This window comes from Euleptes europaea, chromosome 4 (assembly GCF_029931775.1).
Source record: "Euleptes europaea isolate rEulEur1 chromosome 4, rEulEur1.hap1, whole genome shotgun sequence".
NCBI lineage: Eukaryota > Metazoa > Chordata > Lepidosauria > Squamata > Sphaerodactylidae > Euleptes > Euleptes europaea.
This window is the reverse complement of record NC_079315.1, coordinates 18,168,163-18,194,053: the sequence shown is the minus strand read 5'-3', so window position 1 is coordinate 18,194,053 and position 25,891 is coordinate 18,168,163. Positions and strand designations below refer to the sequence as shown.

Genomic DNA, 25,891 nt, shown 5'->3' with positions numbered 1-25,891 from the left:
ACAGAGAGGCTTCCAAAGAGCAACTTAAGCATGGGAATTTTGGGAAGGAGACCCAAGATCTTCATCAGATGTCACTGCTTTCTCACTCATTGGTAGGATTGCCAGGTCCCTCTTCGCCACTGGTGGGAGGTTTTTGAAGCAGAGCCTAAGGAGGCCAGGGTTTGGGGAGGGACTTCAATGCCATAGAGTCCAATGGCCAAAGTGGCCATTGTCTCCAGGTAAACCAATCTCTATTGGCTGGAGATCAGTTGTAATAGCAGGAGATCTCCAGCTAGTACCTGGCGGTTGGCAACCCTACTCATTGCCTTTTAAACATGACTGTTTCCCTTGCCATCACCACTCCAACGACTTCGGGTCGTTTGATTATTCATGCCATTTCTGACCATCAGAGGTCGCCTCTCTCTCCCCCGTGTTTCCCCCACGTTTCGCCCACATTTTCAAATTCAAGATAAAACAGGCCTCTGAAAATGTGGGCAAAACGCGGGGAAACGCAGGGGAGCATGAATTTATTTCTGACAGTTGGGAATGGGATGCATAATGACAACAAAGACCCGAAGTCATGGGAGGGGTGACCGTGAGGGAGACAGCCAGACATAAAAGGCCATTGAACAATGCACTCTCCACGCAAGCAATTGCAAATGGATTTTCTTGTTTCACTTTTGTTCTTATGTTCAAAGTCTGCCCCATTTGGAACATGCTGCGCCAGTCCAATATGGACATTACCTTGGCACATATAACCATTGAGTTGTTTTGGCTACTGTTTTCACTGAATTCCTTTTGGCTGTTGATCTGACTCAGTTCAGACATCATATAAAGAACATGGTTTAATAAAAACAAACAATGGTTAAGGTGAGGCCAACCCGCTAGCTATAGTTAGTTAGCGTCTGTGAAGCCAGTGTCTGAAATCGGTTTGTTTAACTGTGGTTTCATGTGATACCTGACTGCAGACATCCCGGCTTGATCTGGATTTAACCCTGCCTTGATTTTTGGCCAAGCCTTCCTGTACTACTGGCAGAAAATAACAGAACCAGCATTTGCTGGGGCAAACTAGGATTGGAGTGATTGTCTAGGAATCCTGTTCCCTCAATAACCACAGTTAAAACAAAGCATGGTTTCATGTTGTGTCTGAGCCAAGGCTTCAAGCCTTTCATTTGTGGCCAGGAGATCCAAGCCACTTCTTATCTGACTCCCAAATAGCCCCCATTAAAAACTCTATCTCTAATTGATGGCACCCCTTCTTCCAACTTCCTTTACACTAGGCAACAAAGGAGATGAAATGCTAGGAGATCTGACCATTTGTGTTGATAAACAGCAGTCACAGTCCCCAATTCAGGTCACAATTGCCCCAGTGCCATTTGGCCACCCATAACAAGGGTTGCCATCCTCCAGGTGGTAAGAAAATATGCAGCACCAGCTCAGTATATCAAATAACCACTCAATGTCCTCACTGTCCTCAGTGGTTATTTGATATATTGAGCTGGTGCTGCATATTTTCTTAACAGTGGTTAATTCAGCATACGTATCTATTGTTTAGTTTCTACCATCCTCCAGGTGGTGGATGGAGATCTCCTGCTATTACAACTGATCTCAAGGCGACAAAGATCAGTTCCCCTGGAGAAAATGGCCGCTCCTCCACATGAGCGGAGGATAATCTGGTGAACTGGGTTGGTTTCCCCACTCCTACACACGAAGCCAGCTGGGTGACCTTGGGCAAGTTACAGCTTTATTAGAGCTCTCTCAGCCCCACCTACCTCACAGGGTGTCGGTTGAGGGAAAGGGAAGGTGATTGTAAGTCTCCCTTAAGTGGTTGAGAAAGTCAGCATATAAAAACCAACTCTTCTTCTTCTTCTTCCTTCTTTTCTGCAGTGCGTACATAATCTTTTAACAGTTTTTCATAAATTTCCACTAGCTGAGTTTGTCATTAATAATATTAAATTAATTTTAAAATAAAACATCTACGATGACACACACATACACACACCCCTCAAGTTAATGAAGGATTAATTATTTATTCTTAGTGAATTATTCATAATCTGATTATTTAAAGTTCTGCCTAGAAGTAAAGGATGGTGGCGGGAGGTGGTGGTGGGGACACAAGCAATGTTATATATCAGTGGCTTTTCTCATAAGTAAGCCATTTGGTTTCAGGCTCTAAGTGCAAAGTGAAATATAGCAACCTGTGCTGCTTCTTATAAATTGTGTATATGATGGGCCAAAGGGGTACCTTTCATCCGTAGTTATGAACCTGAGGGGCGCTCCTTATAGCACTTTTGTTCCAGTTTATCTGCTCAACAAATTTCATGATGAAAGGGCATAAAGTACTGGGATTGTCTCTTCTGGAAGCCCCACTGTCATTCAAGAATAAATCTCTGAGTTAAAAGCATTTTTTTTCTTTTGATGGTGCTTTCAATGGCGCTGTTCCAGGCTGACCGCGCCCCAAAAACTTTTTGTTAAAATATTCATCCAAAGGTGGCTGTGGAGGGTCTCCCCTTTTGTCCCTCCCACCCCCTTTTTCTCATGAAAGTAATCTCTCTGTGTGTGTAAAGTGCTGCCAAGTAGCAGCCAACTTATGGCGACCCCTTATGGGGTTTTCAAGGCAAGAGACTAACAGAGGTGGTTTGCCAGTGCCTTCCTCTGCACAGCAACCCTGGACTTCCTTGGTGGTCTCCCATCCAAATACCATCCAGGTCAGGGCGAAGGTAATCTAGCATGTACATTTTTGGGGAGTTGTTGTTGGCTAAGATAGGCATTTCAAAACTCACAGGGCACAATGCTTGGCGGCAGTGGACTTATGGTGATCCCATACAGTTTTCAAGGCAAGAGATGTCCAGAGGTGATTTGTCATTGCCTGCCTCCATGTGGGCTGACAGAGTTCGGAGAGAATTTGTGACTGGCCCAAGTTCACCCAGCAGGCTTCATGTGGAGGTGTGGGGAATCGAACCCGGTTCTCCAGATTAGAGTCCGCTGCTTTTAACCACTACGCAATGAAAGTGCAATGCTTACAGTGACCCAGATTCTGAAATGCCAAGCCTTCACAACAAAACCTGTGATTTTGATCATCAGGTATGTAAACAGCAGTTGTTCTGACTGTTTCTAGAAAGAGGCTAGAAATTGCCTACCTGATAACTCACCATTTGTAAGCCCTTGGAGAATTGCCTTTGAATCAGGGTTTTGGTTTAGTTAAAGTTACTCATGGATCTTAGAATTCAAATTCCATCTCCAGTAGCTTCCTTAACACTCAGATGCCTGGCTTCCAACTGATCAGGGCTGCTGTGACATCAGAGCAGCTAATTCAGTAGAAGTCAAAATGGCCGTAATATCCCTACCCACACATAAGCCCCGTGAGAGCAGCCAATGGGATCCAAAGAGATGGAGTAGGCATAGGTATCAGAGACTGGGCAAGCAATTCTCCCTTAAGTGGCAGAGAAAGTCAGCATATAAAAACCAACTCCTCCTACTCCTCCTACTACTCCTCTTCTTCTTCTTCTTCTTCTTCTTCTTCTTATTATTATTATTATTATTATTATTATTATTATTATTATTATCACCTTAGAGTGCTTTAACACTGATGATCTTAGTCATCAGTTCACAATTCGCTATGTAGCAAGAGGTGAGCGGAGGAAATGTTATTATACATACATCATTCTCTCTGCTCATTAACTTCCACGCTCTCTACAGAGTCCATTCGCCTATAGATGAGGTACTAGAAAAATGCCTCTTCTCATCTCACTCCTGCTCCACCTCATGTTAGACACGGCGGTACTGGGGCACGGAAGGTGACTAAAATACTGCTGAGAATCTGAAATATCAAACTCTAAATGAAGTACTAGGTCTGATAAGAAATTTGGAAAGCAGTGAGAAGATTATTTCTCCTTTATGGGCCACTCTTGAAGTAAAATGATGGGGTGAGGGGAAATCCATGAGTTAAATTACAAATAATTTACCAGTCCCTTGGAATGCATAGGCCCATTTGTCTAGAAGAGCATTCGAGTATATCTTAAAGAGTAGTGGCATTCCTTGCCCGATGCAGTCATGCCGGCCAATTTTTCGGCAATGAACATAAAGAGCAAACAGGAAGAACATGACATCCAACCTTCTTTTCCATGTTTGAATTGGACACCCCCTTAAATGAGATTTATCACACCCTAGCAAACGGAGACACTGATAGTTAATTTCCAAGTCCTGATATGAGGGGCTGCATCATACCTCTAGTGACACTCGGGAAGCTTCAGGTAATTGAGATTCCCATTTCAGACTATAATTTTTATACTTCAGATATATTTCTGTCAGGCAAATGTATGAGTGGAGATGTCTATCGGTTCTGCTGTGTTCAGTCTGTTTCCTCTCCTTATAATAAAAAAACCTCTTCCCCCATTCTGTTTGAAAGGCCTTTTAGAACGGTTGGAGATATCACATCTGGTTAAAATACCCAATAACGTTTCTGCCTGAGGTGCAAAGGACATTTCCCTCCCTTTAGGTGTTAGCGGTCCCATGCCACTCCAGTCATTGCTAGATGCCCTTCAAACATGCAAATATGCCTTTAATGTGCACTTCCGTTGGCTCATATGCCTGGGCATTGTCATTCAAACTTTGCATGAATGCAAAACTACAAAGAAGAAGACAATGTGTTCCGGCAGGCTGTATTAGCCAAAGAAAACAAAATGGGGGGGGGGGGGAAGGGACAAGTAAAATGGTATCTTTCCCCAAACTCAGGATATCTATTAAATATAAACTTCTTCCACACAGGGTGCAAATATTTCCGCCGCCACCACAACCACCGTAGCAGCAGCATGCAGCCTGGGAGTTGTGGGAACAGCATACACACACACCCATTCTTGCACTGCTCATAGCAGCTGTCAACCCCCCCCCCTTCCAATGCTCCCTTACTCCTTTATGCCTGGACCTCCACAACCCCTCCTTCACCTCACTTCCATTTGCCTCCTGAGCATGCAGCCACTATGGCTTAATAGTGAAAGGGAGAGGAGCATGAAAGGGCTAAGGGGAGGGTGGTGCAAGCCCACACAATTATGAAAGCAAAGCTTAGCTTCATCCCTTCCCTACAGCGTTGATGTTGGGAGTGACCACAAAGACAATATCTATCTATCTATCTATCTATCTATCTATCTATCTATCTATCTATCTATCTATCTATCTATCTATCTATCTATCTATCATCTATATTTCTCACTTTTTAAACCATGTTAAGGCCAGCTGACATGGTAAGATCCTAAATGAATATTCAAAAATCACCAACATTTTAACTTACATGTTTTGAATTTAAATTGGACTTTGGCCTGTGAATTCAGCATAAATGTTAAATTTGGATGTTTTAGACTAGTATTTCTTGATTATTTTGATATTTGCGGATTCAAATAAGGTCTCAGCTGTCAAATATGAAACACCACTGCATATTATCTACCAAATACTCTGAAATATCAGCTGTCAGATATTGCAATTAAATCTCATCAGATGTCAGATACAAATATAATATATTTGGGGATGGTTCTCATAGTCAAAGGGAGGAGAAGGGAATTTTGAGGAGAATTACCACAAACAAATTTAGCTCCACACAGTCATTTTTAATGTGCTAAAGTCAAAAGAACGTGTCCCTCCCCCCAATGATTTTCTTCACGCTGTTGACCTAAGGAATACTGAATTCTGAATTGTGTGTTGCACGATGAAAAGACTACTGAGGATATGTATTAGTTAATAGGGCAAAGTTGAACAGTCATAGAAGTGTGGTATCGTGTGCAGTGAACAATTTCCAAAGGGTAATACTTACGCTTATTGTTGTAGATTCAATTCACATCCATGGTGCTATGGAAAGGAGAGAAGCCTAGTCTGAAGAATACTATTCCTTATCACAAATGACCAGCTAATCTGGCATCACATGTGAGCCAGCGTAACGGCATATAGGTTCTACTGGAGAGACTCGTAGATGCAATGTGTTCCTTGCAGGCCCCCAAGGAGAGAGAGAACAAAAGGCACAGATGGCAGCTCAATTCAGTTATTTTTGTGATCCATGTTCTTGTAAGCGACAGCAGTGGTACTGTTAAATTCGAAGTGAATGGCCATTTATGCAGGGTTGATTCTGCTCCTCACTCAATGCTGATTTTTTAAATCCGACCTTTCCAATGACTATTCACGGTCCCGATGCAAGAGGAGAAAGTCAAACAAACCCCACCGCCCCTACTCGCCTGCTCCTTCGTTTGCATAGGCGTTAGCAATAGTCGTTTGCCTAGCTAAGCCGCGGCTGGGATTCTGCATGCTTCCTTCAGTGAATGCTTCGATGTAGGGGCGGAGCAAATACAAAAGGTTGTGTTAAAGGGGCCCTTAAGAAATGAGAAGCAGGTATGCTCCAGCTTTGCATTGACGTCTGGAATGACGGTTCAGCGTGAAGAAATCAAAAAAATATGCAGGGCACTTCAGCCTGGAATGCGCTGCTAATTACCAAGCATAAACAGCCAATGACTTCTACTCCAGAAAGGGGCACTGGGAATACTTGCAGTGCCATCCTCCAAAAGATGTATTAAGCTAGGGAAATTAATATGATATTGACTGCCATCCTGTTAGCATGAAGCTTGCTGTGTGCAAACGGTGGGAAGGCTGCTTTAGACTATAGTCCACATGAGGGCCGTCTGCTTTGGGAAGGAAACAGATATTCTTTATTGTTAAAGAAATCCATACTGTGATAAAAAAGAAGGCGCAGGCATTCTCGCCATCACACATGAATACATGAAGCTGCCTTATAGGTTCTACTGGATCCTTGGTCCATCAAAGTCAGCATTGTCTACTCAGACCGGCAGCGGCTCTCCAGGGTCTCAAGCAGGGGTCTTTCACATCACCTACCTGCCTAGTCCCTTTAACTGGAGATGCCAGGGATTGAACATGGGACTTTCTGCATGCCAAACAGATGCTCTACCACTGAGCCGCAGCCCCTCCGCAAGCTGTCTATGCTTAGGATGGAGAGAGAGCTGGACAGTGCATGTTGTTCCTTTAGAGGTTGCAGAGAGAGAGAACAAAGATGGGAGACTTCCAGAAGGAAGGAAGTTCCCTGAGAACAGCAATCTGGGTAACAAAGCGATAGCAGCAGAACAGACATGGGAAAGGATACGGAAGGAGCTGACCTGTCACCCTTACTAACTCTCCTCCTCTACTACAGTACTGGTGTACTTGGCTCAAAGAAATGTTGCCCTGTCCTTCACTTTCAACCCACCTATCTCAGAGTTTCCCGAACTTCTGTTTGATGATTCATAATTGTCCGGTGAAGTAAAACAAGAGTTAAACCTTACTCTTATGCCTGAAACATTTCACTCTTTTTAGAATTTGCAAGATTAAGAATTTCCTGCCCACAGAGGCACCTGTGTTTCTTGAGGTATCAGAACAGTAATAACTCAGAACGTGAACTCATGCAGAGATGCAGCAGACAGCTCCGAGGAGTGCTGTCACTGCAAAAGAATGATTTGTTTAAACACCATTCATGCAAAGATGCGACAAACTTAAAGAGAAGGTAACCCAGAGCACCTACTCCATGAAGGACCAGGGCAGCATCCTCTATTGTGGGTTGTTTTCGGTTCACGAGAGTCTTGAATTAGATCTTTCATGTTTCACAGCATTTTAGCAGTTCCCCCTCCAAATGGGAGTGTTTCCCAGCACCTGGTTTGGAAATTACAGGTCTAACTATTCCAGAGTGATTGGATGGTGTCAAAACACAGGTCCATGGGGGCGAGGGTGTCTCTTCCAAGGAGCATGTCTGATATTTCATCCAGGTACTGGTAAATTTCTTTTTTGTTTTTTATTTGAATAAGGGTTATACTGGATTAGCTTAAGTTATCTAGCTCTTATCATTTATAATTAGGGTTGCCAACCTCCAGGTACTAGCTGGAGAGCTCCTGCGTTACAACTGATCTCCAGCTGATAGAGATCAGTTCACCTGGAGAAAATGGCTGCTTTGGCAATTGGACTCTATGGCATTGAAGTCCCTCCCCTCCCCAAACCCTGCCCTCCTCAGCCTCCATCCTAAAAACCTCCTGCCGGTGGCGAAGAGGGACCTGGCAAGCATATTTATAATCCTTTTGATGCTGGGGAAAAAAGTTTCACCTCTTGTTTATTTGCTACTTGAGACAGCAAAGTATACAAACCGATAACGTATATTGATCGGACTGTACTGGACATTGATTATTCATTTTTAAGAGGAGTTCAGTGTCTTCTCAGGAATATTGTCACACTGAAGGCAGATGAAGAGAAGGAATCACTCGACCATCTGCTGAGCTGGAGATCTACTATTACAACTGATCTCCAGCTGCTAGAGATCTGTTCACCTAGAGAAAATGGCTGCTTTGGCAATTGGGCTCTATGACATTGAAGTCCCTCCCCTCCTTAACTCCCTTTCATCAGCCTCCACCCCTTCCGGTGGCGAAGAGGGGCCAGCAACCCTATTTGGGGACCACTGGCTGAATAGCTCCTTTGGACTTTACACATACCAATTTATTAGGAGATACCTTATTCTGGAAGAGCCCCGTGGCGCAGAGTGGTAAGCTGCAGTACTGCAGTCAAAAGCTCTGCTCACGACCTGAGTTCGATCCCGACGGAAGTCGGTTTCAGGTAGCCGGCTCAAGGTTGACTCAGCCTTCCATCCTTCCAAGGATGTTAAAATGAGTACCCAGCTTGCTGGGGGTAAAGGGAAGATGACTGGGGAAGGCACTGGCAAACCACCCCATAAAACAAAGTCTGCCTAGAAAACGTCGGGATGTGACGTCACCCCATGGGTCAGGAATGACCCGGCGCTTGCACAGGGGACCTTTACCTTTTACCTTATTCTAGAGATTTAATGATAGGCTTCAAAACCTTTCATTAATGGATCATAAACAAGCCAGATACCAACTATTCGAGAAATATGATGACCAAGCTTTAACTGGAAAAATGTGGCCTCAAAATTGTGTCCCTGTGTGAGGTGGGAGGCTGTATGTGTGTGTAAAACTGAGAGAAAAGTTTTTTTTCTATTGACACACTATGTGCAAGGCCTTCCAAAGAAATATTGTTGTAGTGATGTGATTTTATTATGTATGTTTTAATTTGTTAGCTGTCTTGGTGGCCCTTATGAGGGCAGAAAGGTGGGGCATAAATTTAGTAAAATAAGTAAAAAAATAATTAGAGGAGTTCAGTATCTTTTTTTTTTTTTTTTTGGTGCATTATTACCACTCCAATGATGTCTAAATTTTTTTGCAGGACAGTACTCAGCTCAAACCCAACCCCTTTCTGACTATATATTACTCTTCCTACACACTTGACACTGAGAGACACTGTCCTTCAGTGTTACTACTCTGAAGATGCCTGCCACAGTTGCTGGCGAAACGTCAGGAAAGAAAATTCCAAGACCACGGTTACACAGCCCGGATAACCTACAAGAACCGATGTCTAAATTCTTTATGTGTGATGCCTACTCTGCTTCAGTAATGCTGGAGAACAGGGGAGACACATTTACAGCACGGAGCATCATTAATGCTCAGTACGTTAAGTAGCCTTTAAATTAAACTAAGTTAAATAAAACCCTTCTTTAATTTCCTAGTGTATCTTTTTCATTAACAGACACATTAAGGCCTTGTTCATTTACATATAGCTGATGCAAGCACATGATTCTAAAATGTCCAATTAATGGGACATAATGTGACTGGGAAGTGGCACAAGGGGTTGTGTTATGTGCAAAGGAAGCTTCTGTGACATTTTGCCTCCAAAAGAGGTCCGGGTGGGCAAATGAAGTGAGGGGGAAAAAACACATTCATTTGTTTTGGTCATCTATAGAGCGATTCCAATGCATCTCAGCCGCTGGAGAAGAATCAAGCAGAGAAAACTACACATTTAGTCACAATCATGCTTGGAGAGTTCCCCCCAGCAGGCCATATAACAGCTCAAGGGGGCTGAGTGTGTGTGTGTGTGTATGTTATTGGTAGGGTTGTCAGCTCTGGGTTGGGAAATACCTTGAGATTTTGGGGATGGAGCCTGAGGAGGGCAGGGTTTGGAGAGGAGAGGGACTTCAATGCCATAGAGTCCAATTGCCAAAGCGGCCATTTTTTTCCAGGTGAACTGATCGCTATCAGCTGGAGAAAAATCTACCGGTAGTACCTGGAGGTTGGCAACCCTAGTGCTTAGGGTTGCCAGGTCCCTCTTCACCATCGGCGGGAGGTTTTTGGGACAGAGCCCGAGGCGTCTATGGTGAATGAATTTTATAAAACTTTTAAATATATATCAATTTTGTACATTGATTTTCCAAAAATATATCCAATTCCCCCGCCAATATTTATATGTACACAGTGTAATTTGCCATCTGACTACCAGAATAAAATCAAAGCCCATGCTCTCAAATGAGTGACTATTCTGGAAACTCTGTGCCTGTTTAACCCGGGATAACTGGCACTTACGCTGTCCTGGGTGGCACTCACACCGGCACCCGGGAGCCATGGAGCTGTGCCAGCCTCCGCCACCAGCACAGCCATGCTAGGAGCAAAATCCTGGAAGGGGCAGCAGATGCCGGTGTAGGGGGTGGAGCTTACTTTAGTCTGCTTCCTAACCCCTTTGGGCCAGGGAACGCCCCCCTCGAGCTGCGGTATGGCTATGCCACCTTCTTTGTTGGCATAGCCTTGCTCTTTTCAATGGGGCATTTCCCTCCTTTTCCCATTTTTCTCTTTTGTGTAATACTTATATTTTCTGCACATAGAGTTGCGCGGATCTACCTCCCCTTCAGGAATGGGCTGCCTGACTCCTGTTAAGGGACTTTAAACCAGACTTTAGGACACTGTTATCACTTCATCAAGCCCATCCATTGCATTAAGAATTTACTGAACAGTGAATGGTTTCTAAGATTCTTGCTAAATGACTATCAGACTTTGAAAAGCTGGTGTCACTGGGTCAAGTTCATCAATTTTGTTGAATAAATTGAGCTAAAAAGTTGTAATGGGATTTTGAATAAATTTGCAATTAATTTGAATTTTATTATTATTATCTTCCTTAGTGGGTCATACAAACTACTGTTCTGAATAACGCTTTTTATAGGGTATGGTAGAGGTCATTGGGGATGGGCTTATGGAACCAAGGGGATAGTGGCCCCAAAAAGTATGGGAACCCCTACTTTATATGTTGGTGAGTGGAGTCAATATGGAAGCCCAAAGGCAAGAGCTGTTACATCTTTGGTAATCATTCAGTTTACTCTTGCATTTAAATTAAAGCACTATTAGATTCTTTGAACTTAAAAAAATTACTTTTATTTTTGGAACCAATAAAATTATGGTAAATATTTACAAATAATTATTTCACATAAAGGTTACATAAAATCAAAACGTTCACAAGTAACAGTCACTCTCAGGAAAAGACACACGGATATTGAAACTACGCCAATCTTATTGCATGTTTCTTCAACTAATCTAAAAGAAAATGTTTGCAGTCAACCATTTAACTTAGAATAAAAAATCACAAAGTCCAGTATTGACAAGAAAATTCGGAACCCAAAAGCAAAAAAAAAGAAAAAAGAAATCAACTCCTTCCCCAAATGTCCCCCTTGACCCACACCTTAAACACCCACCCAGCTCCAAAAATCAAAAAACAAAAAGCCCCCCAAATCCCAAATAAAAATTAAACAAAAAAAAAAATGTTCGACATCTTTGGCAAATTGGCACTGCTGTCAATACATTCAAATATTATTACACACATAAGCAACACACAGCACTAAGAAAAAAAACACCAAGATTTTCAAGTCAGTTCTTTTTCCTACTAGAAAAAAAGGATACAAAACATACACATTTTTAAGAAGCAATTTTCATCTGTGTGGAGACAAGATCCATCTCCTACGTTCAAAGGCAATTCAATTGTATTTGTATGTATGCGTGTGGTTTGTTTGTTTTGTTACTTATTTTTCTGTTTTGTTGGTTTTTAAAAGTAAGTTTTTTAAACAGCCATCAGAGACTTTGGTGGATACAATTTCACATTTATTTATTTGATGCTGATCCTGAATACAAAGGCAGTTTGTCTTTCGGGGGGGGGGGAAGCTATTTGCTTAGAAAGAATACCAGTTGCAGCATGTTTCTGCATTTTCAAAGACCACTAGAAAGTGACAAATGAGGACAGCGCACTTTTTCCCCCAGTACAAGGCTGAGCAAATCAAAATAAAGGTCTACTGTTTGTTCATGCATTATATTTTTTTCAGGAGTCGTCCTGGGGGGGAAATTAGTTTTATCCTTTATTAGTTGCCATCTGTTTACATCGAGTTAGCCCCATCATAACCTCCCTGGGAGATTCTCCTTGTTTACCAGTGAACCACCTCTACTGTTTTTTTAGAGGTGGGTTTATGGCCGCATAAAGACAAAAGCAGCCATTACCTCTTGCTGCAGATAGACAGGAATAAGACTCAAAAGCCCTATGGCCAATTTTGGCTTTCCCAAAGACTGTCAGTGTAGTTGGAAACCTGAGAAAGTAAATGGAAATCATGTTGACTCTAATAGGCTTTGGACCTATTCCTACATGGTGGTTCATTCATTGCTGAAACAAACATGAATGTACACCAAGGGTGGGGAACGTCAGGCCCGGGGGCTGTTTAAGGCCCGCGACATCATTTGGTCTGGCCTTTTGTGGGTCCTGGCAGATCTCTAGCTCAGAAGGATCCAAGACTGGCGATCCACCCACTCCCGCAGACAGGAATAACCTCTATTCAAGGCGGATATGAGTTTGTTTTGCCGAGAAAAGAAATCTTTTTCCCCCCTTGCAGAAGAGTCGTTAGCTATGAAGATGCTAGGATCGCCCAAGAAACTGTGTTAACCCTTTCCTACCTGGGCCATGGAGAAAAGTATTTCCTCTGTACTACAAGAGGGCTGGGGGCAGAAGTGGCAACAATGGAGGGGTTAAAGGGGGCAGGGCCAGAATGTGCGTGGCGGGGGGGGGAGTTCTTAGCCAGTGTGGCCTCATTTCATCCCTGCAGGTGGAGGTAGCAGGAGCTGGCTGTAGAAACTGGCCCCGACTGTGCAGAGCAGGAGCAACTCCAGCGTGCAGCTGGATGGTTACGCCCGGCTGGTCCAACAGACCATCCTGTGCCACCAGGTGGGCGAGTGCGCCACTGGTTGGATGCCTGCCTGCTTGGCCATGCAGGGGGGAGTCATCTGGGGCAGCTGCCTGCTTGGGGCTTGGTCAGCTAATTTTTAAGTTGATAATTTTGTATGGCCCGCGAATGATGTTATAAATATCCAAATGGCCCTTGGCGGTAAAAAGGGTCCCCACCCCTGGTGTACACACACACACACACACACACACTTGGGCCTTACATTGTCCATTAAAAGTGTTCTCCCTCAGTTGATATACTAAAGACGGTGTACAGGTCAGGCAGGTGTTACTGGGACCAGCATGAAAGACTGAAACACAACTGGATAACTAAAGCTGAATTAGATAAATAAGACAAGTGAGAGTTTAAAGACATTTCTGGTATCACTGTGACTCCATTTTCTTTGCATTCCCATTTCAAGCTATATTAATGCCAGCCGTAACATGATGTAAAGCATCAATATCTTGCTAAAAACTGGGGGAGGGGTTATATGCGTGCACTGAAGTTTTTGCTGAACATCCATATGTATGTGTAAGCATAGCAACTAAAGTTGACGACTGATTACTCAGAATGCTAAGTGTGCCCCCAACAATACAATAGTGTCATTAAATTGTAATCTGATTTTAAAATGAGACTTCCCTAATGGGCCCCATGGCTGTTCCATGAATGAGGAATCTAGAAGTTATCAAGCCATAAAGCTGGTTGCAAAAAGGGGGGTGGAGTGACAAAGTGGGGCTGCAGATGCAGACGCTTGAGCTAATTCCACATTTCAGGGTGACCGTCTCTTTTAGGTGAGATAAAGACATATTTTAAATGCTCTGCTGGTTTCAGGTACGCTAAAACAAAGGGAGCCCCCAAAGAATCAAAGACCATGGAAACTAACCACACTGGGCATTGCGCTATTTAAAAACAGGAAGCAAACGCAGGCTTGGTTTATATATGCAGAACAATGAAGGGATAAAGTCGAGGCATCTGTTCACATGTTACAATGAAGGCACATACATCTAGGGTTGCCAGGTCCCCCCTCGCCACCGGTAGGAGATTCGTTGTGATGGGGCTGGGGTGGAGTGATTGGTGCAATAACATCACTTCTAGGATAAACCTGGAAGTGATGGGGACGCTCTAGCACATTCCTCCATAAACTCTTTGGAAACCATAGAGTTTTTGGAGGAATGTGCTAGAGCATCCCTGTCACTTCCAGGGTAAACCCGGCAGTGAGGTTAATTGCCCCCCTTCATCTGGCCTGCTTCCCCCTGCCAACCAGTTGAGGGCCGGCGGGCAACCCCCTTAATTGCCCGCCATTACCTGGTATATGGTAACCCAACTACATCCCACCTGACCATGCATACTTCTATTTGTAAGAAGGAGCTAACACACATTCACCTTACAAATGAAACCAGGGACCAATAGCTGAATAAATGTGCAGTTTCAATCACACATTCACCTGTACATGCATAGAATGTAACACGAGCATTACTCAGTGCATGTATACTGTACATAGATTGTATGTGTATTTACTCAACAGGGCTAGAGTTCCGAAGTGATAGAATAGATCATACCACCTCAGACTGCAGGGGGGATTACATTTCCAAAAATTCCATTATGCTAATAATGCCTTATAAGTGAAAACAGTATGTGAAGAACTAGTTTAGGCTTTTTCTCCTTTATGAGCTTTTTTTTTTTTTTAAATTGCAGGGAGTTTTAAACATGGGGGTTCATTAAAATGTGACTACCCCTCCTCCCAGCAATCTTAAGTAGTATAGCCCATTCTACCACCTCAAGGTTCTGTAACCTCTATCTGCTGCATGGCTGGATCAAGACTGGTTTCCTGTTTTGATATTTCTGTTTCCTGAAAGCCAACTTTCTTCATTTTTCAGAATATGCTTTTAAAAGTTTGAAACTGCTACTACAAAGGTGATATGGAACAATCCAGAAGGAACTGAGAATTCAAATTCAACATTGTAAATTGAGGAAGTTTATCAAATTTGATTTTTCCACGTAAAATTTATATAGCTTGAAGTTCATTAGTATTTTCATAAAAATCTCTTAGCTAGGGTAAAAATATCCAAGAGAAGGCATAAAAAAACATATAGGATATATGCATTATATGAAGTACAAATTTTGTACAGGGGTTTCCCCCCTGAAAAATAATTTATTTAATTCAGATCCATAGTGGGGGGGGGGGGGGAAGCTTCCAGGTCAGAAAAAGGGATGAAAAAATTAAACCTCAAAAGAGTTGGAGATGCTTCAGATAAGCATCCACACTTTTTAGGGCTTATCAAAAGAGAGTCACACCTCCAAATCTTTTGAGAGTGACCGATCAATATTAAACAGACACACATGATTGTTGTCACCATCAAACCATGTACTTCACAGTTAAAGCTGGAGGGACACACACACACACCTGCCTCGAATAATTGATTTCAGAACTGGAGCGATATCATCACCAACTTTCCTTCCGTTAGCAACAGGGTTCCTTCAATAATTTTCTCTCTAAACTCAGGGGTCCTGCTGTCCCTTACGTTAGCAAGCATGGAAGAGCACTGTGTGGGGTTAAAACCTTTTGTGGAGCGTCCCTAGAAGGGTCTTGTAGAAGGAAATTGCTCTCCACATCACACTGTTAACAAGGCAAAAGACGCAGGACTTCTGTTAATGCCCTAATAAACACACGTTCCAGATCTCTAGCAGATATATATTAACTCAACTTTACTAATGTGAGTTGAGTTGCTAGATTTTTTCTTAAGGTTCCTAAGAACTTTTCAACAATGGAACAGGTTGATTTACCTTTGCAGGGCGGGAACTGCTTCACTGCAGTATGGTTCTATTCCAGTCTAGGACTCTAGAAGCGCAATCCTATGCAAGATCATGGTTTGGAGAGAGTGGACAGGGAGAAGTTTTTCTCCCTCTCCCATAATACTAGAACGCGGGGTCATCTGCTGAAGCTGGGGGGTGAGAGATTCAAAACAGATAAAAGGAAGTATTTTTTCACACAATGCATAGATAAATTGTGGAACTCCCTGCCCCAAAATGTGGTGATGCCTGCCAATTTGGAAAGCTTTAAGAGGGGAGTGGACATGTTCATGGAGGAAAGGGGTATTCATGGCTACTAGTTAAAATGGCTACTAGTCATGATGCATACCTATTCTCTCCAGGTTCAGAGGAGCATGCGTGTTATCTTAGGTGCTGTGGAACACAGGCAGGATGGTGCTGCTGCAGTCATCTTGTTTGGGGGCTTCCTAGAGGCACCTGGTTGGCCACTGTGTGAACAGACTGCTGGACTTGATGGGCCTTGGTCTGATCCAGCAGGGCTTTTCTTATGTTATCATGATGGGTAGCCATGTTAGTCTGTCACTAGCAGTAGAAAAGAGCAAGAGTCCAGTAGCACCTAAAAGACTAACACAATTTCTGGCAGGATATGAGCTTTCATGAACCACAGCTCACTTCTTCAGATACCTACTTCTGAAGAAGTGAGCTGTGGCTCACAAAAGGTCATACCCTGCCAGAAATAGTCTTTAAGGTGCTACTGGACTCAAATCAAATCAAATCAAATCACACCTTTATTTGGCATTAAAGCTACTGGACTCTTGCTCAATCCTATGCAAGGTTATTCTGAAGGCTTAGACTGAAGTAACTCTGCACAAGATTGGAAGAGTAGCATAGGGAATAACATCAAAAACATATGCAGACACACACATGGACACACACTCAATCTGGTGCTTGATCATGATGGGTAGCCTGTGTTAGTCTGTCAACAGCAGTAGAAAATTTTGTTACAGCCCATTCCTGAAAATGCGGCGTGCAGAGTTGGTGGGAAGCTGAATCGCGCATGTCGCAAAAAAAAAAAAAAGTATAGATGCGTGTCACACCTTGTTTATGGGGCTCCAAGGCAGATGAGTGAATTGAACCCAACCAGTCTTCGATTGGTGTTTTAGGCGACTGAGTTATGATTGTCTGAACGGGCTCTGAGAGAACTTATAAAATGAGCGGGGCACTGAAATGTCTGACATCACCTCAAAAGTGACATGTTCTGGATCAGTATCCTTAAAATGTCCATGAGCAGAATGGGGGAGAGGACACAACGAAAAAAACTGTACGGGATGTTCATGAAATTCTCAACCATCAGTCACTGTCTACTGAAGGGTGACATAAACATCTGGCCACCCTCCTTCCTCCACCAAGGCACACCGACTGTTAAACCACAGAGGATATGAGGCAACAATGGATTTAGAAACTGTAGGGCATACTGTATGTCAGCTTGGAGGAAAAGGGGGCTTTTATCCTGGCTATTACAATCCCTCCAGCATTTTCACCTGTCTACCCACGAGCACAAACAAACTGAGGAACACACAAACATGATGAGGTGCTGCAGGATGGGCTGGCTGGAGCACTTAGTGGACAGTACCCAATGAGGTGGATTCTTAAGAGCCAGTGTGGTGCAATGGTAAAGAGCGGTGGTTTGGAGTGGTGGACTCTGATCTGGAGAACCGGGTTTGGTTCCCCTCTCCTCCACATGAGCGGCGGACGCTCATGTGGAGAACCGGGTTGGTTTGCCCACCCCTCCACATGAAGCCAGCTGGGTGACCTCGGGCTAGTCAGAGTTCTCTTAGAGCCCCACCTACCTCACAGGGTGTCTGTTGTGGGGAGAGGAAGGAAGGTGATTGTAAGCCGTTTGATTGTCCCTTAAGTGGTAGAGAAAGTTGGCATATAAAAACCAACTCCTCTTCTTCTTTTTTTTCATAAGAGAAGCAGAAGCAAGGCTCCTGCGAACCACTAGTATTAGTCAGGAGACTGGGAAGCTGTAATAGGGCACTGTGTGGAATCAGTAAAGGTTAAGTTCTTCTCCTTTGTATAGCCCGATATTGCTCAAAATATACCCACTAGCCCCAGAGGGGCATTGGTGTATGTACCTTTGCATGTGGTGGAGTAATACAATGAATAAAGGGAACTTGAATAAATACCACATGTAGCACTTCTATGAGTAAGGATTTTTTGGTGGCTTGGGGAGGGGCTGTAGCTCAATGGTAGAGTATCTGCTTGGCTTGCAGAAGGTCCTAAGTTCAATCCCCGGCATCTCCAGTTAAAGGGACCAGGCAAGTAGGTGACGTGAAAGACCTGCCTGAGACCCTGGAGAGCTGCTGCTGGTCTGAGTAGACAATACTGAATTTGATGGGCCTAGGGTCTGATTCCATATAAGGCAGCTTCATGTGTTCATGGATGAAACTGGCTCTTCAGAAGCTACGACATGAAGGGTAGTGCCCAGGGGATGGGGGAGGTCAGCTTTCTAGAGGAGCCTATATAGGTTTTGAGCACTTTGGTCATTTGGTATGACATAGGTACCTGTCAAATAATAATCTTTTCACCAATTTAGCAAGAATAGGGAGTTTTAGTGTAAAATAAGTAAGATTGGGTACCTCTAATCCTACAATAAAATTCATTCAGCCTGATCTATGCAATTAACATTTATGTTACAGTGTGATAGTGCTTTTCACTCTGCTTTAATGCATAAAGTCTGTGTTTGTGGTGAATGCATTCAAGATAAAAATTTACCTATGCTCAAAAGACTGACCCAAGGAGGATTGGTTAGACAGTTCCAGTAGGACCACAAATTTGGGGTGAAACAAAGTTTGGTAGAATCTGGGCTTTGCTCTGTCTCCTCTGCACAGCTAAGAATAGTACCTTCCACGAGCAATCCTACACATGCCTATTTGGAAGTAAGCCCCATGTTATTCAGTGGGGCTTACTCCCAGGAAAGTGTCCTTAGGAGGGTAGGCTTTATATTTTTTCTGAAAATCCCACTCATTTAAAGATGCTTACATACAAGGGCCCAACGAACTGCAGCTAGAAAATAAATTTCTGACAATTTCAAGCAATCTACCTCTTGTAAACCAATACTAAACGTTGTTTTGGGTGTTCAACACAACTATGTCTTCTACCATATGTCTTAGACAATTCCGCAGGACCTGTAAAATGGAGTTGTTCCACCAGACCTATGGTTGAGGACAGCTATGGTTCTTCCATCTAAGTTGGCCTCCCTGCCCCTTCTCCCTACTGTATTTATACCGTGGATTTCAATCAAATGGGGTGAGAAATTTATTTGTATGTGGCCATAGGCCTTCACAAAAATCATCCAACAATCATATGGGGCCCCCGGCTGCTTGAAAGCTGCAGCAGCTCTTATATTCATGAGCGCCATTCGCTATTTACTTGCTAATCTTGTGTAGAAATGTATAGTTGTTTGGTTTTATGGTTTTACCTATGATGATTTTTATTTTATTTAATAGATATTGTTGTATGGCCTGTATGCTGTTAGCTGCCTTGAGCCTGGCTTTGGCTGGCGATTGAGGGTGGGGTACAAAATTAATAAATAATAATAAATACCGAGCAATTAATTTGGCGCTATGTTTTTGTTTTTTTTTAAGTAAGGTTTGCGCTGCTGCTGCTGTTTATTCCCAAAAGGAATGGGTTGGTCTTTTCCATGCCAGAAAAAACAGCATGAAAACATGCTGCGTTAATCCTTTCTTAACATAAAATTAAACAATTGAAATATGTGTACATCATATGCTCTACAACAGTTGCATGTAATGTAGGGGATACATTTAGGGATGGCATATGTTTTGGGTAGGCATGTGAAACTTTCACTAGCACCACTCAACTTCCATTTCACCCACCAGCTTATGAGAAAGGGGCCTGATCTACACAAGACAGCTTGTCATGTTCCTGGCTGCTGACGTTATGTCTGGCTAGAGAACTTGCCATGAGTGTTAATCACTGCAAACAATGATATGCATTGTGTGGTGTAAAGGGGTTAAAAAACACATTTCCGTCACATTGTGCTTCCCCACTCTCTTCACTTGGGAGTTCCACAGTTTCCATATACCAGGAATTAATACTAAGAGAAGTTGTAGAAGCCATTGTTTTGAAGAAGAACCATAGACATACAGACAACGTTATTGTCTCCATTCTTTCAGGTGGTCTGGAAGCAGAACTCTGTGGCCAAAAGGTACTAAAAGTCTCTTTCCCAGGAGCTTGATGCAAACATTCTAACTGCCCCTGCCCCCAAAAAATAATCACAGAATTCTTGAGATGGCAAGCTAACACATCAATATGCCAAACATATTTGGTGTCCTTCCTGAATGAACACATATGTCACATGAAAGCAGAAAACTTCCCATAGTTAGCATACTGGGTAGTTTAGACAAGGATCTCTCTCTCTCTCTCTCTCTCTCTCTCTCTCTCTCTCTCTCTCTCTCTCTCTCTCTCTCTCTCTCTCTCTCTCTCTCTCTCTCCCCCCCCCCTTTGTCAGACAAACCATCGCTGTTCATATGACTTAACAAAAAATAATGGATAAAATGAACTCATCTTTGATTCAGGGAAGGTTAATGGCATCATAACTGATTGACTGATCACTGTTATATCCTGTAATTTGTAAAGTTTGTTCCATATGCATGGGGGTGGATATAACACTAAGTAAAATGTTACTTCAGGCTATCCATCCTCTTTTAGTTTGCGAGGATGAAAATTTATGCAATGGGTAAATTTATCCTTGGTGAAATTAAGTTTGCTCGAGTTCGGGGAAATACACTGTGGCCCATATTGTTTTAGAAGTAAATGTCTTATCTTAGATATAGGAGCATCTCAAACTGCATCACTTCCCAAACAGCTTGCTTTTAGAAACCAGAATAACATTTTGTGGCTTGCATCATGGTCCCGAGGTTCTGTTCGAGAAAACAGTTTGGAAAAGTATCACACATGGAGATACCGAAATACTTGAATTTTTACATCGAATTCATTCTGATGTATGTAAGGCTTCGGTTATTTGGAATTTCTTCTTTGATATTTAGTTGAAATTAAAGCCAGAGAGTGTGTAACAGTGCTAATTATGATTATAAATAAGCATAAAATAATATTTATCACTTAAAATATCACTAACTGTCCAAGTCTGTCATTGGCTTGCATGTTTGATGTGGCATAGGGAGCAAAGGTGTCCCCATGACCATCAGATCAGATCATGTATATAGAAACAACCCCAGTAAGACCCACAATGAATGTTAACCTGATTCAGAGCAGGTTTAAAGCTTACTGAATCTAGGAGTCAGTGCACCATTTTCAAAACGCATTTTTTTCGAGGGTGTTTAGAACTCATCGTTTGTTCCATGTTGATGTTTTAGGCTGAACCTCTCCATAATAACACAAAAGAAGCAAGGTATTTACATTGGCGTTTTTGTCATTTGGGCAGACTGTCTTTTGTTTGTTTGTTTTTACGGAATGCCTCCCAAAATAAACCCCCCAAACTCAGACGGTCCCATGTTAGATCACAAAATCCTGTTAACAATGCACACTAAAGATACATCCTGCGGAGGACTGCTTGACATTAAAACTGTCCCTGTCCCCCGGATGTTGCTAGGAGAACCAGAGGCAACTAGTTCGTCCGGAAGCAAGATGGCTGGGTGTAACACAATGGCAAATATATCTGGCGACCCACATGGAACGCCAGCAAAGCTATGATTGTTTTGTTTGTTTTGCTTTTTTTTCACGGGAGAGTCAGTTAAGGTCACTAGAATGTCATTGATTAAAAACCATAAGTAATAACCAGTTCACCTAGCTGAAAGATTAACCTTCCAGCCATTGCTTGGGTTTCCCTTGTCCTTCCCTGCAGTCTGATTTCTGTGGTTGCATTCTAGGTGGTTCCAGTGGTATCATCCGGCATGATATGTTTCATAAGTGCTTCTTGGTTCTTTGTGTCAGTGGCGGTCGTATGCCGCAGCGGCTGCAGGAGGTGCTGCTCCTCGGGCAGCAGCGCTGTAGTAGTACGGAGAGCCTAGAAGAGAAATACACAATATCCTGGGTGAATCGCAAAGTGCATAAGAAAAGCCCTGCTGGATCAGACCAAGGCCCATCAAGTCCAGCAGTCTGTTCACACAGTGACCGACCAGGTACCTCTAGGAAGCCCACAAGCAAGACGACTGCAGCAGCATTATCCTGCCTGTGTTCCACAGCACATAATGTAATTATAATAAGAACATAAGAAAAGCCCTGCTGGATCAGACCAAGGCCCGTCAAGTCCAGCAGTCTGTTCACACAGTGGCCAACCAGGTACCTCTAGGAAGCCCACAAGCAAGACGACTGCAGCAGTGCTATCCTGCCTGTGTTACAAAGTGCCTAATATAATTATATATAATATAATTATAATAAGTACATAAGGAAAGCTCTGCTGGATCAGATCAATGCCAGTCAAGTCCAGCAGTCAGTTCACACAGTGGTCAACCAGGTGCCTCTAGGAAGCCTACAAACAAGACAAGTGTTAAAGGTACAGACAAGCCAATGAAGGAATCGGAGACACGATCGCAGAAATGTTTACTAGATGGCTTCTGCAGTGAGTTATCTAGCCCCTAGCAACAAGATGGCATCTATGTACCTACATACCTAAAAGATTCACGTCACCATCCTAAACAGAGTTAGGCCTTCCTAAAGTCCACTGGCCATGACCTGGATGGCCCAGGCTAGCCCATTCTCATCAGATCTCGGAAGCTAAGCAGGGTCAGCCTGGTTAGCACTTGGATGGGAGACAACGAAGGAAGTCCAGGGTTGATCCACAGAGGCAGGCAATGGCAAACCAGCTCTGTTCATCTCTTGCCTCGAAAACCCTATGGAGTCTCCATATATCAGCTGCGACTTGACAGCACTTTACACACACAAGATCATTTGAATTCAGTGGGCTCAGGATGGTGTAACTCTGCTCAGGATGGCATTGTAACTCATGTGATTCAGTCTAGAGTAAGCCAGTTGGTGTGTTGCGCCAGAAACACCTAATAATAATTCACTTACTGTCAGAAACTGGCAATCAAGTGGTTTATCAATCAGCTGCCCATCCCTAGACCAGCTTGAGTACTTACCAAGCAAAGGTGAGCTGACTGAAATTAAGGCAGTGCAATCCTAAGCAGAGCTATACCGTTATAAGACCATTGACTGCAAAGGAGTTGGAAAGGTATATCTTTGTTTAGGACTGCACTGTTAAATTACCAAGAGAAAATAATAGTTGACGATAACTGATTTAAATCATGTTTCTGATTTGTACTACTGATCATGCTTAAACGAAAGTACATATTGGGGGCTTGTGTTTGATAACTAGGTCATGCATATGACTGATAAATATGAAATCAGCTTTAAAATATTACTTTTTATGTTTTAATTAAAGTTTAATTTCATTTCAACCATGCTTTTTCAAAGTTTGCTATAGTTCACATTAAAAAATACTCCCCAAAATCAATGCATGTAATTTTAAATCATACTTTTAAATATATCATTGATTTCTATCCAGCCTGCTACCCGCCCATTTAATTGAACAATAAACAGGCTGGAACGAGGCACAGTCGGTGGAAGAAAAGAGCTCTGGGTATGAAAAGAGATAACGGGAAGGTGCAATGAATGAGTTTAAAGCTAGGATGTGTACATTGTGCCTTCCAGAACTTCCCAGCTTGCCACAACTCCTCATGTTTCCCAAGAAAGCTGCTCATAAGGTGGACCTTGGAGGTTACAAATATGACCCAGGGAAAAGGTGTCAACGGGAGGAATAGGTGCACAGCTTCTGAAGCACACATGCATTTAAATGTAAGACCTGGGTCTTCTCATTCTCTACCAGTTACGGCAATCTATTCTGAACACTGTGTTGGAACTAGGGTTGCCAATCTCCAGGTACTAAACTTCAATGCAAAAGATATATATTATAAGAGCACAAGGTGTGAAGTGAGTACATAAAAGACACACAATAGACAATTACAATTAACAAACTGACAAGAAAGATTGACTATTATAGGTAAGAACACAATAATTGTTACTAATGGTATTCTTTTCCTTTTTTACATAGAGTTCCAGCCAGGTAAGTACAGTTCTTTCCCAAATGTTTAAGAAGAATACAACAGTGAACAAAACAGCCGGAATATGATGGACGTGTTTAGATCGGTGTCCACGTTTCGCCAAGGCTTCATCAGCTGGTTAATTTCTCAATGAAATTAATAAATATGTACCAACACCATAATGGGTATAATTCTCAGCTGCCTGGAGGGCTTGGTATCAAATCAGCATACCGATCTAGAAAACACGTCCATCATATTCCGGCTGTTTTGTTCACTGTTGTATTCTTCTTAAACATTTGGGAAAGAACTGTACTTACCTGGAACTCTACGTAAAAAAGGAAAAGAGTACCATTAGTAACAATTATTGTGTACTTACCTATAATAGTAGATCTTTCTTGTCAGTTTGTTAATTGTAATTGTCTATTGTGTGTCTTTTATGTACTCACTTCACACCTTGTGCACTTATAATATATATCTTTTGCATTGAAATTTTGTGCTGTTTCTTGCTGCTTGCTACCCTATACAGCACAGAGCCTTCTTTTTTCTAATCTCCAGGTACTGGCTGGAGATCTCCTGCGATTACAACGGATCTCCAGCCGATAGAGATCAGCCCACCTGGAGAAAATGGCCGCTTGGGCAACTGGACTCTATGGCACTGAAGTCCCTCCCCTCCCCAAACCCTGCCCTCCTCAGGCTCCACCCCCAAAACCTCCCACTGGTGGCGAAGAGGGACCTGGCAACCCTCGTTGGAACAACCGATGTGCAATATTGTTCTCATTACGAATTGTATAATTTTAGCAAAACCAAGGCACATAAAATGGTTGGCTCTCTAGCTTCAGAATTACCAGAAAATAGAAAAATCTGAAACCATATCTCTTGCAGAAGCAATTGGGTTGGCAGGGCTGAGTTCTGGGCTAGTCATAAAGATGAAGTATAAGCTTATCCAGACCACAACAGTTCATCAGTCCATACTAGATTAATATCCAAGTAAACACCACCACAGTATAGACTTCTGGAGGGTTTGGCAACACCTCATGCAAAGCCTGCCCAGAATTTCCAGGAGTTTTGTTGAATAGCCACCAGAGTTGACGGGGCTGTAGGCAAGCCAACAAGTAGCAGATGGGCCTGTGAAAAAGCACTATCTGGCAGAATGTTGAACCAAGGAACTCAATCCAATCAACAGTGCTCAAGTTACTTTCTGTTGCAGAAAACAGTGGCAGAAGAAGAAGAAGAGTTGGTTTTTATATGCCCACTTTCTCTTACCATTTAAGGAAGAATCAAACCAGCTTACAATCACCTTCCCTTCCCCTCCCCACAACAGACACCCTGTGAGGTAGTGGGGCTGTGAGATTTCTCTCTGAACTGTGACTAGCCCAAGGTCACCCAGCTGGCTTCATGTGTAGGAGAGGGGAAACCAACCCGGTTCACCAGATTAGCGTCTGCCACTCATGTGGAACAGTGGGGAATCAAACCCAGTTCTCCAGATTACAGTCCACCACTCCAAAGCACCACCCTTAACCACTACACCATGCTGGCTGAGGGCCAAGCTAGACATTACATGTTTTAAAGAGTCCCCACTCCCCACTCAGTAGTTGCAGGGAATGTCGCTTTAAAAATGAGGGAGAGCCCAATTTGTGGCACGAGAGGAGGAGGGGCACGGGGAAATGGTGCAGGGGAAGGAAGGAGACCCCCCTTATGCTGTAGTTCCAAGCCAAATCCGGCTGTCCCTCATTTTGAAATAGGCATTCCCAAAGCTATAGGTACAGACTCTTTTAAAAACAACGTCTTGTTTGACCCTGAGAAAGTTTGACTAGAGTCCTTCTCCCTGGCATCCTAACTTTCCACATGCAGGGAGCTTTTGTTGTGGAAGAACATGCCATCTGCCAGCTGTGTTCTAAAATTCACAGTCCTTCTAGGGCTGCACCATGTTTCTTCTGCATTATGAACTGTCTCTTAG

At 43.0% G+C, this 25,891-nt stretch overlaps 1 protein-coding gene across 1 annotated transcript in view; it reads right to left on the bottom strand.

Moving 5' to 3' along the window:
• Positions 1-21,752: 21,752 nt before the first annotated feature.
• Positions 21,753-25,891, bottom strand: part of PAX5 (paired box 5) — a 262,914-nt gene continuing 258,775 nt past the window's right edge. Inside the window, exon 10 of the mRNA XM_056848096.1 lies at positions 21,753-21,899. Within this exon, the coding sequence (XP_056704074.1) occupies positions 21,823-21,899 (77 nt within the window). The 3' untranslated portion in view covers positions 21,753-21,822. The remainder of the gene's footprint in view (positions 21,900-25,891) is intronic.